This window comes from Chiloscyllium plagiosum, chromosome 18 (assembly GCF_004010195.1).
Source record: "Chiloscyllium plagiosum isolate BGI_BamShark_2017 chromosome 18, ASM401019v2, whole genome shotgun sequence".
Classification (NCBI taxonomy): Eukaryota; Metazoa; Chordata; class Chondrichthyes; order Orectolobiformes; family Hemiscylliidae; genus Chiloscyllium; species Chiloscyllium plagiosum.
In genome coordinates this window covers 62,306,520-62,326,305 of record NC_057727.1, presented here as the reverse complement: position 1 = coordinate 62,326,305, position 19,786 = coordinate 62,306,520, and the positions used below count along the sequence as shown (strand labels likewise).

The 19,786-nt window shown below is 41.1% G+C and overlaps 1 protein-coding gene across 3 annotated transcripts in view; it reads right to left on the bottom strand.

Moving 5' to 3' along the window:
• The window catches only part of LOC122559128 (E3 ubiquitin-protein ligase RNF123), a 389,631-nt gene that overhangs the window by 257,008 nt on the left and 112,837 nt on the right, over nt 1–19,786 (bottom strand). For all 3 annotated transcript variants that reach the window (XM_043708460.1, XM_043708459.1, XM_043708461.1), the window contains exon 22: nt 4,120–4,220. In XM_043708460.1, coding sequence (XP_043564395.1) covers nt 4,120–4,220 — 101 coding nt within the window. The remainder of the gene's footprint in view (nt 1–4,119; nt 4,221–19,786) is intronic.

Below are 19,786 nucleotides of genomic sequence, written 5' to 3'. Positions count from 1 at the left end.
GTTTCCAATAAGCAAGCACTTCCCCTGTATCTGGTAATTCCCTCATTATGATCATTAGTACCCCAAAGCTTTTCCTTGCCCTCCCTCATTACTGAGATTAAAGCTGTCCATAACTGGAAAATTCTTTATTTTGAGCCCTTCAGTCCATCTTAGATTTTTTTTTTAAACTTGCATGCATAAAACAAGGGGGAAGATGGTGGTGTGAAGGTAACTTCAGTGGTCTGGAGATCCAAAAGCCCAGGTTCATGCTTATGAGAGCTGGCAGCTGAATTTAAATTCAAGTAATAAATGTGGCATATAAATATTATTGACTGTTGTAAAAACTCACCTAGCTCACTAATTTTTTTTTTATGGAAGGAAATCAGCCATCTTTACCCTGTGTGGCCTACATGAGATTCCAAACCCATGACAATGTGGTTGACCCTCAACTGCCCTCTGAGGCAATTTGAGATGGACAACAAATGCTGGCCTTGCCAACGATGTATACGTTCCACAATAGAATGAAGCAAAAACAAAATCCATCAATTCTGTCATGTCATTCATTGCCTTTCTTAGTAAATACTTTAAGGAAGCAGTCAATCAGAATATTTACTACTATGTGCTCAACCTCAATCTTTAAACCTATTTGCACTTTTATAGTTTAATTTCTTCTTTGACTGAGCTTCAGGGCAGAGACGACGACCTGGGGGTTGCAGTGCGAGAGAGCGCGAGACTCACTGGAGATGTTTGTAGAGAGAGAGGAGGAGAACGTCTTCAAGGTAGGGAGGGTTCACAATAAGGTTAAAATCAACTCAACAAAAGTGAGAACTGCATATGCTGGAAACTAGAGTCAAGATTAGAGTGATGCTGGAAAAGCTGTGCTTCTCCAGCACCATTCTAATCTCCAGCATCCGCAGTCCTCACTTTCGCCTTCTTTGACTGCCTTATTATTATTATAGGACAGTTATGGCTTGTCTCAGCATTCACATTCCTTTGCTTTGTATCTCTGATCGCCCCGATCATCCTTTCATGTACATTTTTCCTTGAGGCTATATATATGTCCCAGTCAATCCCTTATCATTTCTCCCTGCAGCTCAAATGTTTTTTTTTTCCCACTTCATGCTGCCGGTAATTTGTTACTGCATTTAAGTTCACATTTGTTTAGCCTTTTGACAAGGTTTAACACAAGAGATTAGGAAGGAAAATTAAAGCTTGCGATATCAGAGGTAACATATTGACATGGACGGAGAACTGGTTGGTAAAAGGAAGCAGACAGTTGGAATAAACGAATCCTTTTCAGAGAGTGGCAGGCAGTGACGAGGGGTGTCGCACGGTTCAGCGTTGGGACCCTCAGATATTCACAATAGAGGGGAACCTCGATTATCCGAACAAGGTGGGCGGGCACTATTTCGTTCAGATAATTGATTATTCAGTTAGTCGATTAAATGCCTTTCCTCTGGGGCTCGGAGCTATTAAAAATCTGCTCCCTGTTCAGGAGACTGCAGCAGCATACAGTGTGTGTGAGCCTCGTGTCCCCCACCTGCGCCTCCAACCCCGTCCAAAACCGCTCCCCCCACCCCCTAAGTTTTCTACTGCAACTTTTTGACAGTTTCCACACTTGCCCTGTACAGGACAATGTTGGAGAGATTATATGGGGAAGTGGGGGGGGTAGAATACACCCCTGTGTAGAATTCCAGGGAAAGTGTGGGGACAGAGAGAGAGGGGGGGCAGTCAGCCATTTGGAGGCAATCACTGTTGGAACCACGTCTTTGATGTAACGTTTCTATCAGGACCTCAAGATCTCCTTCAGATAATCCGATTTTCAGATAATTGGTATTCGGATAATTGAGGTTCCTCTGTATTCGCTAACAATTTGGATGAAGGAATGGAATGTAATATCTCTGATTTTGCAGATGACACTAAGCTGGGTGGCAGTGTGTGCTGTGGGGAGGATACTAAGAGGCAGCAGGGTGACTTGGACAGACTGGCTTAGTGGGCAAATTCTGAACAATATAATGTAATGTGGATAAGCGTGACGTTATCCACTTGGTCATAAAAACATGAAGGCAGATTATCATCTGAATGGTGGCAGTTTAGGAAAAGGTGAGGTGCAAAGAGACCTGGATGTCATGGTGGAACAGTCACTAAAGGTTGGCATGCAGGTGCAGCAGGTAGTGAGGAAAGCTAATAGCCTTCATAGCGAGGGGATTTGAGTATCAGAGTAAGAATGTCTTGTAACAGTTACACAGGGTCTCGGTGAGGCCACACCTTGAGTATTGTGTGCACTTTTGGACTCCTAGTCTGCTACAAATAAACTTGTTGGACTATAACCTAGTGTTGTATGATTTTTAACTTTGTCCACCCCAGTCCAACACCAGCTCCTCCAAACTCAGTCTGAGGGAGTCCAGAGAAGGTTCACCAGACTGATTCAAGGGATGGCAGGGCTGACATATGAGGAAAGATTGGATCGACTAGGTATTCACTGTAATTTAGAAGAATGAGGGGGGAATCTGATGGAAACATACAAGATCCCGATGGGACTCTACAGGCTAGATGCAGGCAGAATGTTTCTCATGTTGGGGGAGGTCCAGAACTAGGGGTCACAGTCTAAGAATAAGGGGTAAGCCATTCAGGTCTGAGATGAGCAAGAATTTCTTCATTTTGTGAACTTGTGCAATTCTCTCTCACTGGAAGCTGTTGGAGCCAGTTCATTAGATTTATTCAAGAGGTAGCTGGACGTGGTCCTTGTGCCTGAAGGGATCAAGCAGTATGGGGAGACGGTGGGAATGGGACACTGAGATTGCATGAACAGCCATGATCGTATTGAATGGTGTTAGAGGCTTGTAGGGCCAAATGCCTACTCCTGCATCTATTTTCTAAGTTTCTATATTTCTGTGCTTGTCTTCTTGATTTCTGGTATGTATTTAACCGACAAGCTTAGTACTGTACATTCAAAAGTGTTCCATCTATCCTCCACTTGATGTGTTGTTGAATATCCACTGTATTTACACTAGGTGCCCTCTCTTTCTCTGCAGTTAGTTTGGACTCCTGACATATCTGATCCAATAAATTTCATAGTTGTGACTGAATCCCTCAGGGCTGCTATAGCTTCCACTTCACGTTTCACAATTCAACATTAATTACCAGTTCGGACAGAGTGCTGTCACATGTCATTTTCTTGGTATGATGGATTATGAATATACTATTTAGAGATCCACTGTTTGTACAGTGAATTACCACAATAGAAGGGTATTTCTGTTCAAGGAGTGCTCCTGGGGTAGCAGATAAACATACTGCAGTACAGAGGAACCTTGATTATCCAGCAATCAATTATCCAAAGATTGGATTATCCAGCAAGATCGCAAGGTCCTGATGCTCGGCTAAACTGTGTTATTCAGCACTCAATTATCTGGAATTCGATTAACGGGTCAAAATACTGCCCATCCGTGTCCTTCAGATAATCGAGATTCCTCTGTACTTGGGTTTTCCTGCTGCATCAGTGTTTCTGGGCTAAAACAAGGTTTGTTTTATTTGAAGCACCAATACTGGTGCTTCACCATTATCATTGCCTTTGTTTTTTGTTCTCGACACTGTCTCAATCTGTTCCATTTTATCCTCATCAACAGCACAAAAAGCATCATTTTCCAGCTACTTTTAGTTCCGAAGATGTGTCATATTGGACTGAAATGTTAACTCTGCTAATGCAGTCAGTCCTGCTGAGTTTCTCCAGCATTTTCTGTTTTCATTTCTAGTATAGACGTGTTGGGCCAATTGACCTTTTTCTGTGCTGTAAATACTATATCAGAGGGTACAGAATCTGTAACAGAATCTACAGTGTAGATTTCACAAGTAAAGATTAATGGGAAGCTATTTGCACTTTATGTAGTTTCAATCACTACACACAAGATAAATTAGAAAGCATTCATAATATGTAGTGGTGCTAAGAAGATAACGTATAAATGTCTGACCAAGAGTTACCCTGTTAAACTGAAAATCTGAACTCAGCATCTTAAAACGCATACACTCCCTTCACACAATCCTTACAGTATTCTAGGCCAGCGATAGCTTAATCACTTCTTGGGACCTAACAAATTAAACAATCTTTGCAACGTCAGAAAAAGCTCGGCTGTGGTTTTGTACCTGTTGAGTTACACTCTCATCATCCTCATCCAAGTCGTCCATTGAAATGGCAGAGATCTCTGCAGGATCAATGATGATATTGGCTTTGGATGCAAGATCATCTACGAAAAATACAAAAGAATAAGGAATCGTCTTTATTCTCTGATACGTCCACGTCTCAAATGTACATAATATTAGAAATCTATGTAATCAAAACCTGCATTATTGTCAAACTTTATTTCAAAATATGATCCATAAACTTCCAATATATAGGTAGCAAAATGAGCTTAGTTTGTCCAATTGGAACACATATCTAATTGCTGATGGTGAATTACTTCTGAAGTAACAGTGAGGAACAAGTACCTTGTACAAAGCTAATTAGATGTCAGTTTTATTCCCACAGCACATCATAAAACTGATCAAATATTACCAGCACACATTCTTCATTTGTCATTTCCGTCTCTTCAATGAGTCACACAGCTAAAAATAACCACAAATCTGTGTAATAACTAAGGGGAGAAAACATAAATTCTCTCAATACCTCCAAAAAACCAGTTACTTAATTTTATAAACATCGACAGGACATTTCCTTTCTTTAACCATACCTCTATGTTTAAGAAAGTCTGTAGTTTAAGTCAATAATTTCACTTTATCCTAAATTATTTTTTTCTTGAACAGTTTCTCTTAGCCAAAAGTCTCTTGTGTATATATAGTACCGGTGCTTTTATTTTCTGCCTGAGCTGGAGTGACAAACCTCAGATTTAAGCTTGTACTGCTTAAAGTCACTTGCTGGAGAAGGTATCGGTAGTAAGCCGAATCTAGTCAACTCAAAGTGGAAAAACTAATGCACCACTAAAGTATTGCATTCGGGCTAAACAGGTCAATTTATCAACAGATAAAACATTCTGACAAAAGACATAATCCTATACTATCGGTTGAATCAGACAAGCGATTAACACACACTGTGTGGTTAGTCCGTAGCAGATTTTAGGAGAGATAGATCCTGACAGAAAACTATTGGATAAGAGAAAAATAAAGATAAAAGGTAAAGTTTAGATTTTTTTTTATTAGATTCCCCACGTGTTCCCTTCGGCCCAACAAGTCCACACCGACCCTCCGAAGAGTAACTCACTTCCTTCTGACTAATGCAACTAACACTATGAGCAATTTAGCATGGCCAATTCACCTGACCTGCACACCTTTTGGACTGTGGGAGGAAACCGGAGCACCCGGAGGAAACCCACGCAGGGAGAATGTACAAACTCCACACTGACAGTTGCCCAAGGTTGGAATCAAACCCGGATCCCTGGCGCTGTGAGGCAGCAATGCTAACCACTGAGCTACCGTGCCGCCCTTGAAAGTTGCCATAATCCCAGAGAACCATAAGGTTCAATAGAGGTAGGCAGCAGGTTTGGGTTTAGCCTGAGGGTCACCATTCCTCAGGTGAAGGGAGAGGTTGAGAAGAGTCCTTCGTGCTGCCCTCAGCTGCTGCAGGAATTGAGCATACTTTGTTGGCATCACTTTGCATTGCAAACCAGTTGTCAAGCCAAGTGAGCTAACTGACCTCTGCAAGACCAAATTACTCCGGTATTACAAATCTGAAATTACAACATTGTAAATTAGAGCGGATTCCTTCTGGAATGTAAATGGAACACCATGAGAGAGAGAGTATAAATCTGCCTTTTTAAGAAATATGTACTCAGGATGTGGTTGACATTGGTCATTTATTGCCCTTCCTCAGCTGCCCTGCAGATAGTCACGAGCCCTCTGTTTGATCTGCTTCTGTTCATGTGGGAATGGTACTCTAACAATATTATCAGTTAGGAGGATTCCAGGATATTGATCCAGTGATAATGAAGGAATATGCTCCTGCTGGGATGTTGTTCCCAGGTGCTGATGCTCCCCATGGTATTTCTGCCTTTGCCTTTCTTTGATGATAGAGGACACAGTGCTAGTACATGCTGTTATGTAACCATGATGTGTACTGCAATGAACATGTAGTTCATGCGTACTGCAGCCTTCCCATACTGCTCTTCCATTGATGTCAAAGCACAACCATTAAGATGAAGGAACTTTCACGGAGTCAAGCCACAGTAACCAAGCTGATGTGCTATCCTGAGAATGGTGTGAATTCAAAAGCCCATTTTACAACAGATTCCCTGATAGTTCAGCAAACACAGAACATTACTGGGGCTCTTATGGTGCAGTGACATTGTCCTTACCTCTGGTCTAGAAGGTTTTGAAATCTCTCCTGCTAGAGGTGGGTTATAAGATGACTGGAAAGGTTGGTTACATAGAAACACAGAACACCAGCATGTGCATCTGTCAAACTTTGTGTTTAAACACAAATCCCAAGACATGAAAAGCGCATCTATTACCAGTGAACTTCTTGTATGTATGCCTGTCTTTCATTTTATAACTGTCTGAAAGAGGGCAGTCTCAATTTTGACCTAGCAAGTTTAAAAATAGAACTGAAAATGTGTCACACTTGGGTGCAGGGATTTTTAAATGCTGTTGAAAAACTCAGGCTCTGAAACATGAAAGTGTGAGACAGGGATGTTACATGGAAGTTCTACTTTTCATCCTGCTCCTGAAGAATACCAAATATGGTACAGTTGATGTAATTTCAGTAAATGAGTAATCCAGAGGGTCAGGCTATTGCCAACAGGGACATGGGTCAAATCCTGCAATGGCAGCTGGTGGATTTTAAATTCATTTAATAAATCTGGAATACAAAGCCAAATCTCAGTCACAGCAACCATAGAACTATAGTGAGTGAACTAGATGGGTTTTTGCAACAACTTAATGTCCTTATCCAGCCTGCTATATGTGTAACTCCAGATCAACAACGATGCAGTTGACTTAACTGGCTTGTGCAATGGTCAACAAGCCATTCAGTTCCAGAGCCATTAGGGACAGACAAATGCAGCCCAAATTCCAGGAAAGAATTAAAAAGAAAAAAAAAACATAAAATGTGAGGCTCAAGTGGTATAAAAATGCAGGCAATGCACTGTATTATATGATATAGAATTTCTGAGCTAAACAATACTGTTTTGAGTATAGACGGTATGTGACTGAAGGTGAATAGCATTTGCACGTGGGGCATCAGGTATTGGTTTTGCAGAGTGCTGAAGAGGAACAGGAAGCCGTTTGGCCCTTTTAGCCATTGCCATCATCTGATGAGAGTATGAGTGCTCTGCAACTCTACACAACCTTTTCCCCCCATATTCCCTTAATATCCTGAAAGCTTGAATCACATCACCCCTTAATCTCCTGAATTAAAAGGATTACAACCCTCTTCTGCATAATCTCTCATTCTGGTGAATCTATGCTGCATTATATCTGTGGCCAAATGTTCCAATGTTTGTAACAGTGGTTTCATGTTTTGCTGAAAGGGACAAACATTTACTTGCAGAATAGAGTGATGCATTTACAATGTTGATTTTGGACAGAATGTTTGGATTAAACTGTTCAACCAGATGTAAAGCCCATTGATTGACCCTTGGCAATGAGGAACGCAGCTGGAGATAAAGCATGTCAGACAACACACAACGAGGGTTATGAATATTATTAATATCATTGTGAGATAAGGGCAGAAATTCATTGTCTTCTAATGGTCAAGTAAATAACTGACAAGGAGGAGGCATGGCAGAAGGAACTGTACACAAGCAAATATCAAAAGTTTACGAGGGCAAGTAAAATGAAAAAGAAACATAAATAGTTGGGCCAATGAGATTTTTGGGATGGACGGAGCAAATAATATTAGACTTGCATCGATAAGCTGGTTAAAAAGAAATGTGGTCCGTTAGTTGAGTAAATTATTGTCATGTTTAGGCTGTTGTAGCACTGATGATTTAATCCTTTGCAGCTTGAGTCATGGTAATAGCATCAGAACGAAATTCTGAGTAAAGACAATGTTCAACGTCAAAAATCAGTGATTGGTTTAAACCAACATTTGCTGTTACCGAATATCTGACTGCCTCACTGCAAACAAATCAAAAGCTGCTTGACTCAATCAACATTCTCTGATGAGGAACAAGCAAGCAGAAGAAATATAGGGAGGTTTGTCACCAATCTCAAAGCTGAGAAGCAGCTGAAATAAACCCAAACAACTTTTCAGAAACTTGGTGACTTAAACTGATCCAGCTTCATGCTTAGTTTGTTCATTAACAGAAGATTAAATAGAAACTCCAAAGAAAAGCCAGTTTGAATTAAATATTTATTTTCACTCAGAGTTGCTAGTGTAGAACTACAATTTCGTGGAAAGCATCTTCATCAAAGGATTGATCTTCTATGGGCAGCACGTAGACTATTCCATCAACATTGTCATCAGCTTTTCACGATGATCTTTTGGCTCATCCACTTCCCTTTTATTACTCTTCCATCTGACCTTCCAATAATCAAATCTCTAAGCATCAATCTGAAACTCAATTCCACCAATCTACACTGGATTCTTTACTCAGCTTATCCAAAAGAGGAGTGTTGAATGTTCGAGAGATCAAAATATAGGAGAAACCTGCTTCAAACCTATTCTACCATTCCAGATGATCATGACAGATCATCTACTTAACTCAACCAAGTTGTACAAGATGTCAGTTCTGCTATAACGCAGTAGCTGTTTTCATGCAATAATAAGAAAATCGTGTAATAGCAGTACCATTGAAACTAATGGAACCGGAATCATTTATCAATCTCATTACAGCGAATTTGAATTAACAAAATATGCATTGTAGCAGAATGACCTGTATTCCCTTAGTATGCAAAAACCTATCTATCTATCTTCATGTTTAATATATTAAATAACAGAACCTTCCTGGGGAAAGGATTACAAACATCTACTTATCATTAGAGTCATAGATTTGTACAGCACAGAAACAGGCCCTTCGGTCCAACTCGTCCATGTCGACCAGATATCCCTACCCAATCTAGTACCACCTGCCAGCATCCGACCCATATCCTTTCAAACCCTTCCTATTCATTTACCCATCCGGATGCCTTTTAAATGTTGCAATTGTACTAGCCTCCACCACTTCCTCTGGCAGCTCATTCCTTGACTTGACTGAATTCCACAACTCACCCCTCAATGACCAACTCATCACCCTGAGGCTGTTCTCTACTGCAGAACCCTTCGGCCGAGTTCAAGGAAGCATCCTCCAGCTACCCTATAAAGCACCTCAGGAATTTCGTATGTATCAATGAGATTACTTCATTCTCCTATACTCATGGAATTTTAGGCCTCGTCAACTCAATCTCCCTTCACTCAACCCAGCAATCAACAGACCTTTAGCAGACCTTTACTGTATTCCCTTGAAGGCAAATTTCTTAAGTACAGAAGCAAAAACTGTGCAAGTATTTCAGACATGGTCTTAGCAAGGCCCTATATTTTTGCAGGAAAGCTTCTCCATTGTGAAATGATTGGACTATAGGAATAAAAGCTAAGTATTTTTTGCTTTTCTAAATGCCTGCTGTAGCTGCATGTTAAATTTATAATTAATTTACAATGCCACCTACGTCTCTCTGAATACCAACATTTTTACCAGTCACCCTCACTATTTAAAAACAAATCTTATTTTCTATTTTTCTATGGCAAATAGATATGCTCACATTTTGACATTATACTCCTTTCTTGACCATATATTTGAACTATCTAAATTCCTTTGCATCCTTGTCACAGCTTACTTTCCATTTAACTTTGTATCATGAACAAACCTGCCTATATTACGTTCCATGCTCTCAAGAGTCCTTGATATAGACGATCCCAAACACTGATACTTTGTTAGTTTAGGGCCTACAAAGATGAAAATCTCACTTTATTTCAACTCTTGTTTTCTGTACATTAACCATTTCTAAATCCGTTCTAAGATATTGCCCCAATTCCACAAGCACCAACTTTGTACACAAAGTATTGTGTGGTACTTTTTAGTATTTGGATTTGCAGAAGACATTAACTACATCCAATGGTTTCCCCTTATCTACAACTTCAAAACATTGAAGCAGCTTTGTGAAACAGAATTTGTGTTTTGTAGATCTGTGTTGAATCTCCTTAATTGTATAATCATTTTTGGAGTGTTCTGTTACGGCACCTCGGATTATAGGTTCCACTACCTTCCTCATATCCTATTACATAAATCTTACCTAATCCCCACCTCTCGCTATTCTTTCGTAAAATAGCAAGGGTTATGTTAGCTACTTTCCAATCCATTAGGACTGATACAGAATCTAGAAAATGTGAGAAAATCAAAATCAATGCATCCTCTGTCCCTTGAGCTAGCATTTTTAAAAAAGCTAGAATTCCTACAAGTTCCCCATTTTCGCTAGACCCTTGGTCCACCATTATTTACAGAAAGATTTTGAGGTCATTACAGTGAATACAGATGTAAAGTAATAATTTATTTTCTCTGTAATGTCCTTAATCCCCTTTTTAGATATTGTAAGGAAAAGGGCAGTGGCAAAGGGCTGGCATATCTTCTCATCATCAACCTAAAGTTTCTCTTGCATTACCTTGAATGCAAAATTCCCCATCCCCAAAATCATTCTGGTAAATCTCCTCTGCACCCTCTCAAGGACTCACACATCCTTCCTACAGTATGGTGGTCAGGACCGTGCACAATACTCTAAGTGCGGTCTATCAGAGTTTTATAAAGATGCAGCACAGTGTCCCTGCTTTAGGTGTCAATACCTCAAAGCCCAAGGTTCCATATGGTTTGCTAACTACTCCCTCAATGTGTCCCATCTCCTTTAAATGTCAAGGCACATGAAGCTCATGCCCTTCTATCCTCATGCACTCTTTAAAGTACATTTCTTATAATTTAGCTGCTCACAATGTAGTTACCTTCACATTGGGAAGAGTGAATGCAGATTAGGAAAATTAGGATTTTCTTTAGAACACCTCTGCTCAGTCTCCAAGCATGATCCTTAGCTTTTGGTTGCCTGTCATGTTTTACTCTCTGCTCCACTCCCACTTTGACCCTGCTGTCCTCAGGATCCTACACTGTTCCAGTAAAGTTCAATGGAAGTTCAGGGCACACCACCTTTTTTTTCACCTGAGGCACTTTAAAGTAATTTTGAAGTCAACACTGACTCCAATCATTTCAGATCTACTTTTTAGATGAAAACGACTAGTAATATTTCTGCTTTTCCCACTTATGCCTCTTTCATACCCTCTTGATTTTTTCGTTTGTCTCATTACATCTATTTTGCCTTACATTACCATTCTCTTTGGTCATTTAATTCTCCTGTCTTCTAGCTTATTGAAAACCATCACTTTTCCTTTATCCTTCCTCACCCCTTTCCCTGCCTCCTTATTTGATTAAAACACATTACATCTATCACACATCTAATTCTGACAAGATGTCTTGACCGGAAACATGAACGGTTTTTCTCTTTCTTGAAACATACTTCCAGTCCAGCTCAGAATCTTGAGTATTTATGTCTCGATTATCCTGAAATGAAACAATGCCCTTCAGAATCAGTGTCTGAATTTAATTTAGGATAACCAAACTATTGACCTGCATTGGTGCCTGTGTAAAGCCAAATTAGTTTTGTGAAAGTGAAGTATGAGCTAATACTTTACTTTAAAAAATAAAGTCGAAGTTCATGCTGCAATCATATCAACTCCCTTCAAAAAGGTGTTATTAGAAATTGTTTATATCTCAGTTATTCCAACTACTCCTACCTGACCTTTCTCAATATTTCTAAATGAAACTCTGCCTGTTAGGCCGTGCATTTCACTGCCAATATTATTCTGCTCCAAGCTAAGGAGGCAAACGTTATATATTCCACAGCACCAAATTTCAGTGAGAATTAAGACATCAGGGGAGGGATGTAATGGGGATAATGAATAATGTTTCAATTACAGGAAAAGAAAGAGTATGGGAAGCCAGGTATCATCTCAGCTGTAGGTATATGTAGCTGCAAGGCAGTTGTTTTCCCGACACTCCTCTACGGCTGTGAAACCTGAAGGACATATCACTGTGACCTGACAAAACTTGAGTCACAGCATCATAACTGTCTGTGGATGGTCCGCGAGATCTGGATGGGCCATCGCACAAACACCAGCATCTTTAGGAAGCAGGTAACCTGAGCCCTGAGGTGACTGTTCTGACATCATAACTGTACCAGACCAGCTACTGTATCAGAATATCAAACACTTCTTCCAAACAGCACTCACTATTCCCAGCTCGCGACTGGTCAAAGACCAATGGCTGGCCAGCACAAATGTTTCAAAAATACTCTGAAAGCCAGCTTGAAGAAGAAAATTGGCTTTGACCTCAACAGCTGGGAACAGAGTTCACTGAAACGCCTCAGTTGGCAAATTCTGCTCCAACAAAGTGGTACTGTTTTTGAAGCAGAGCTGATCATGAAGTCTGAAGATTCGGTGCTTGAAGGCAAGAAGAGAGAGCAAACCTCTCATTGATCAAAGACTGATGAAATGACTTAACAAATGACTGCCCTTTTCCTTTCCCCTACCAATGCTGTTTCTCCCCAAGTCTTTTATCTTCTACATCATTTAACTTGTACTGACTTCAGCCCTCACTCTCATATCTCCTCTCTCCCCCTTCTTTTTCTCTTTCACCATCCCTCTAACCTAGGGGTCCCACAGCAAGCATCCTCCTTGTTTGAAGAGACCCACCAGTAATACATGTAAGGAAGCACAGAGTGCTATGTCCAGACGGATGCAAGTAGGAAGGAGTTACAGCCATTAAAAGCAGAGTGCACTAAATGAATTACTTCATCATTTGGTATTTAGTTTCCTTAAATTTATAGCTTATTTTACAAAGTGCACTTTGTTGTCAGGTGTATTAAATTTGTCACTGCAGCAATCTAGAGATTGCAGATCTCAAATGTAAAATAAAAGAACACTCAAGGGAATCGTTCTGATTGACTTATGGAATTCCAGTAAAATAACTGCACCGCAGCCAAATCTGCTAGACTCAGCTCGAACATTGTCACTCCTGCATGTTGGACAGGTTTACGGCAGACAGCATCTGGGGTATCTCATGTCCCAATCAAGCATATTGGGCAACTGAACCAACGCCAGGTGAACTCCAATGCTCCTGCTGCTGGAAGTTTTCACTAAATCTGCCGCAGAAGTTTAACACAGGAGGTTGAATTTGCTGTTCGCAAAATCACCTAGCTCAGAAATAATGGATGGGATAAAGGGACAGATAAAGGGAACTAGGCCTCTCACTTATTCCACAATGATCTGCATCACTTAGAGTCCATTAATGTGCTTGACTTAAAATATCTAGTACAGAGGAAGAACTTTCTCAAATTAAAAGTATTCCCCTATCTAGCTTAATAAAAAGAAAATCCATTCAAATCTCAAACTTTTTATTTAGCAACAGATACATATACAGAATCATTAACACAGCAAAATATTCAGAGCTGCTTCACAATTGGAAGGCAGTCCTGATGACATGGGATGAGAGATGAGGATTTGCCAGCATTCACAGAAACTCACCTTTAGAAAGTGGGGAGGGACGTAGAAAAGGAGAATTCTCAAGGAAGGGTATTTCACATTGGAGGAGCGAGATGGCTGTGCTATGGATGATACACAGCATAGAACAAGCAAAAAGACAGAGTGGAAGCAGAGATTGGTGAAATGCAGTCTTGATTTAGATCTGGGGTAGTATCTAAAGATGAATATTTACATACGCCATCATAGGTTATGAAAACACCTTTGATCATTTGTATCATCTAAAGCTGAAAGATGTGTTGCTGAAATGTGACACTGACAGTAAAGATTTAGATTCACATTGAGACCACACTGTGAGCATCAGACAAGAAAAGGGAGATTCAGACATTTTCAAGTGGAGAGCAGAGAATAGTAGAGCTATGTACTATAACAAAATTATTCAATCTGTAAACAAAAATATTTAGAGAATTAGAAGTAATTCCAGGTGTAAAACAAACCTTTGAAGATGTGGCAGCATAGTGTTAGTTGCAGAATCAGCAAAGGGCCTACAAAATTAACTCATAGATGTTTCTAGCACAGAAGTAAGCCATTCAGTCCATCATGTTAATGCTGGTCAGCACAAATTTAATTTCATTTTAGAGCTTTTGGCCCATATCCCTGGAAGCTATAGCAACATAAGTAAATATCTAAATACTGCTTAAATATTAAGAGTTTCAAACTCAACCACAATTTCAGGCAGTGAGTTCCAGAGTCTCACTAATCTCAGAGTGAAATAAATTCCCAACTCTCCTCTTATCTTAAATTTGTTTTATTCATTGATTCCTCTACTAACAGAAAAAGTGTCTTTTTATCCAGCCTAAATCCCTTACAATCTCATGATCTCTATCAGATCCTCTCTCAGCCTTCACTGTTCCAAGGAAAACAACTCCATTCTATCTAATCATTCCTCATAGCTCAGAGGCTCTGGCCCAGGCAGCATCCTGGTACATCTCTGTACCCCCTTTAACACAATAACTTTGTCCCTATAATGCGATGACCAGAATTGCACATGGTACTGCAGTTGTGGCCTAACCAACATTGTATAGGTTTCCAGCATAATCTCTTTGCTCTTGTATTCTATGTCTCAAAGAATAAAGACAAATATCCTACGTGCCTTTTAGCCACTATATCTACCTGCCCTGCTACCTTCAGGTAATTTAAGGTCCCTCTGATCCTCAGTACTTTCAAGGGTCCTACTACTCATGGTGTAATCCCTTGCATTGCTATCCCTCCCCAAGTGCATTCTATCACACTACTCTAAGGCTGAAATCTGCAGTTTCGGCTATCCTTCTACTATTTACTCCTTGAATAGTGAATTACTTGATCATGCCCCGATACATTTAATCATTACTGCACAAACAGCAAGGGCCCCTGCACTGAACTATGTGGAACTCCACTGGAATCGGACATTCAGTCAAGAAATATCCCTCTACCATTGTCCACTGTTTCCTGCTTCTCAGCCAATTCTGGATCCAATGTGCCACTTTGCTTTGATCCCACAAGCTCTCATTTACTTGACCAGTCTGGTATGAGGATCTTTATCAAAAGCCTTGCTAAGATCCATGTGGACCACATCAAATGCATTACCCTCAGCAAAAAATTCCTGATTACCTCTTCAAAAAATTTGATCAAGTTTGTCAAGCATGACTTTACCCAAACAAACCTGTGCCTCTCCCAAGTGCAGATACATACTGTCCCTCAGAATTCTTTCTAATCACTTCCCCACTATGGAGGTTAGACTAACTAACTTGGTTAGCCTCTGGCCACAGAGAGAGGACTTGAAAGATATTGCCAGGATACTTGATATCTCCACCTTTGTCTTCCTCAACAACCTCGAGTAGAAGGTTGCTGAACCACTAATATCGTCTTTTACTTGATGTTAACGTCTTAGTAATAGGACTAAGCTATTCAAGCCTGTTCCCGTCATTTAATAGATTATTGCTGATCTGTGGCTGAACTCCATATATTTACCTTTGGCCCAATCCCTTAATACCTCGACGTAACAAAAAGTTATCTATCTCAGACTTAAAAGCAACAACTGATCTAGCATCAACTACCAGTGGAAATAGTTTATCTTATCTATCCTGGCTTTCCCTGTTAACATCTTGACAACTTTAATCAGATGACTCCTTAACTTCCTAAATTCTAGAGAAGAACAGGCCTGAATTGTATAATCTCTTCTCATAACTCAACCCCTTAAGTCCAGGCACCAATCTTGTAAATCTACTTTGTCCTCCAAGGCCAATATATCCGTCATCTAATTAGATTAGATTACTTACAGTGTGGAAACAGGCCCAGTCCCCCACCTTAATATCAATACCAACATTATCCTTTTCCATTGTGAAGACCAACAAAAGGAGCCATTGAGGACTATGCCTATGTCTTGATGGTTCCTATTGGGCCTATCCTTTCCCTGGTTACTTTCTTGCTCTTTATATATTTTTTAAAATTCTTTGAGTTTTCTTTTCTTCTACCTGCTAATGCTTTCTCATACAATCACTTTTCTTTCCTGATTTCCTTTTTAAGCCCTTTTACACTCCTTTAGAGTCTCTGACATACGTAGCCTCGCTATAAGCTTAACCTTTCTAACCTTTATGTCTCTTGGTATCAGGATTATCTGAACTTGGTCTCGCCCTTTGCCTTCTGGGAACATATCTGCCCTGTAGTCTTGCTATTACATAGATAAAACAAAATCTCAAAGTTTAGAATACAAATTGAGTATTAACAGAGAAGACAGAAACAATGATAGAAGAATACACTGGAAGAAACTACAGTGAAGACTGAAGTGGATGATTTCATACTGGAACAAGTCATTGGTAAAGTCACTGGAACAATCACATTGCAGATGTAATGTAGAAGTTAGAAGGAGACAGAAAATCAGGAGTAATTTTGGGAAAGTGAAGGATGTGTTAACAAGAATAAAATTCTAGCTTTGAAGTTCTTTAGAACATTAGTAGCTCAGGCTGTGGATGAGGTTGTTGACTGCTCACTGAGCTGGTAACTTTGCTTGCAGACAGTTCATCACCAAACTAGGCAACATCATCAGTGCGCCTCCAGTGAAGTTTTGGTGTTCTATTCCATTTGCTATTGTGTGTCACTGTTTGCTGGTGGGTAGTATCATATCCGGTCTTGGTTCTTAGTGATTGATATTTGAGGTCTAACTCCACATGTTTGCTAATGGAGTTCCAAGTTGAGTGCCAGGCCTCCAGGAATTCCCGTGCATGTCTGTGTTTGGCTTGTCCTAGAATGGATACATTGTCCCAGTCGGATTGGTGTCCTGTGTGTGTATGGACACAAGTGATAGTTGATCATGTCTCTTGATGGCTAGTTCTCTTCCGGTTTGCCCTAGGTAATGTTTGTGGCAGCCTTTACACAGTATTTTGTTTATAACGTTGGTTCTGTTTTTGTGGGCATGGGATCCTTTGTACTCATCAGTAGCTGTCATACTGTAGTTGTCAGTTTGTGGGCTACCATAATACCTAGGGGTCGGAGTAGTGTGGTTATCATTTCTGATATGTCCTTGATGTATGACAGGGTGAATAGTGTGTCCGGTCGTGTTGTGATCTGTTGTGTAGGCATGGGTGGACTATGGTTTTTGGGTAACCGTTGTTTTTCAAGATGCCATAAAGGATTCTTCTTTGACTTTGCCCAGCTCCAGGGTGCTGCATCATGTTACAGCTTGCTTGAACAACATTCTGATGCAGCTTGATTTGTGGATGTTGGGATGGCTGCTGTTGTAATTGAGTACTTGGTCTGTGTGGGTGACCTTCCTGTATGCGTTGGTCTGGAGCTCTCCACTGACCTTGTTTTTGACCACTACATCCAGGAAGGGAAGCCAGTTGTTGTTCTCTTCTTCCTTGCTGAATTTTATGCCAGTGAGGATGTTGTTTGAGAATTTGAGAGGGTTTCTTCCAAGTTTGTGAGAAGGTTTATACCTCAGGTGCTCGTTGTTGTGGTTCTGTTCGCCGAGCTGGGAATTTGTGTTGCAGATGTTTTGTCCCCTGTCTAGGTGACATCCTCAGTGCTTTGGAGCCTCCTGTGAAGCGCTTCTGTGAAGTTTCCTCCGGCATTTATAGTGGTTTGTCTCTGCCGCTCCGGTTGTCAGTTCCAGCTGCCCATTGCAGTGGTCGGTATATTGGGTCCAGGTCTATTAGATTAGATTACTTACAGTGTGGAAACAGGCCCTTCGGCCCAACAAGTCCACACCGCCCCGCCGAAGCGCAACCCACCCATACCCCTACATTTACCCCTTACCTAACATTAAGGGCAATTTAGCATGGCCAGTTCACCTGACCTGCACATCTTTGGACTGTGGGAGGAAACCAGAGCACCCGGAGGAAACCCATGCAGACACAGGGAGAATGCGCAAACTCCACACAGTCAGTCAGTCACATGAGGCGGGAATTGAACCCAGGTCTCTGGCGCTGTGAGGCAGCAGTGCTAACCACTGTGCCACCGTGCCGTCGATGTGCTTATTGATTGAATCTGTGGATGAGTGCCATGCCTCTAGGAATTCCCTGGCTGTTCTCTGTTTGGCTTGTCCTATAATAGTAGTGTTGTCCCAGTCGAACTCATGTTGCTTGACTGGGACAACTCCCTGGCAATGTGAGGCAGCAGTGCTAACCACTGAGTCACTGTGCCGCCCATTGTCTGAAGGGGCTTGCCAGTCTAGCTACTAGGTGAATTGGCCAAGTTAAATTGCCCATAGTGTTCAGGGATGTGTGGACTAGGTGCATTAGTCAGTGGTAAATGTCGGGTAATGGAGTAGGGAATGGGTCTGAGTGGATTACACTTTGGAGGGTTGGTGTGGACTTGTTGGACCAAATGACCTGTTTCCAACCTGTAGGGATTCTATGATAATTTATGAAGCTTCTTTGGCATCTTGTCAGGTCTGACATTTCTGAGTCTTTCTGTTCAGGTAACCATTACATTTTCACCTAAAGTGGCTATATGTCCCTTTTAAAAAAAAAAGACATTTTCTAATTGAATTTCAATATGTCTGTTGGTGAAAGAGGCTTTCTATCCATGGTCATGACAATAGCATGCTCAGGAGTTAGCTACTGGGCTTTGTTTTATAGTTTAGTTTTTCAGACTTTCAATTTACCTTAAAATGAGCTCGTAAAAAGTGGAAGGATCCAGCTCCATTCTCCAAGTTGACAGGAGCGTGCATTTTGACCAACATTTGATACTAGCAATCACCTCATAGAGTGACTAGTGGGCCTCTTATTAACCATTTAAACCACCAATAGCATGAATTTATATTCATCCTTTAATGCAAAGCATTATCTCAAGCACATAGAAATACACATTAGTTACATGATAGAAATAGGTCATTTAGCCCACTGGCCACACTGCATTTCCACTGTATACATTTTCTTTTTATTCATTCGTGGGATGTGAGTGTCACTGGCTGGACCAGCATTTATTACTCATTCCTAGTTGCCCTTGAGAAGGTGGTGGTGAGCTGCCTTCTTAAACCACTGCAGTTCACCTGCCATAAGTTGACCCACAATGGCCTTAGGTAGGGAATTCAAGGAACACAAGGATTGTGACCCAGCAACAGTGAAGAACAGCGATATGGTGGGCGGCACGGTGGCACAGTGGTTAGCACGGCTGCCTCACAGCGCCAGAGACCCGGGTTCAATTCCCGCCTCAGGCGACTGACTGTGTGGAGTTTGTACGTTCTCCTCGTGTCTGCGTGGGTTTCCTCCGGGTGCTCCGGTTTCCTCCCACTGTCCAAAGATGTGCAGGTTAGGTGAATTGGCCATGTTAAATTGCCTGTAGTGTTAGGAAGGGGTAAATGTAGGGGTATGGGTGGGTTGCTCTTCGGCGGGGCGGTGTGGACTTGTTGGGCCGAAGGGCCTGTTTCCACACTGTAAGTAATCTAATCTAATATTTCCAAGTCAGGATGGTGAGTGATTTGGAGGGGAGCTTAAAGGTGCTGCTGTTCCCAAGTATCTGCTGCCCTTGTCCTTCTGAAAGATGGACAGTGGTCATGGGTTTGGAAGTAGCTGTCTGAGGACCATGGGTGAATTTCTGCAGTGCATCTGCAGTAGCACTGCTGCTACTGAGCATTGCTGGTGGAGAGAGTGGATGTTTGTAGATGTGGTGCCAATCAAGCAGGCTGCTTTGTCCTGGATGGTGTCAAGCTTCTTGAGTGTTGTTGGAGGTGCACCCATCCAGGCAAGTGGTGAGTATTCCATCACACTCCTGACTTGTGCCTTGTAGATG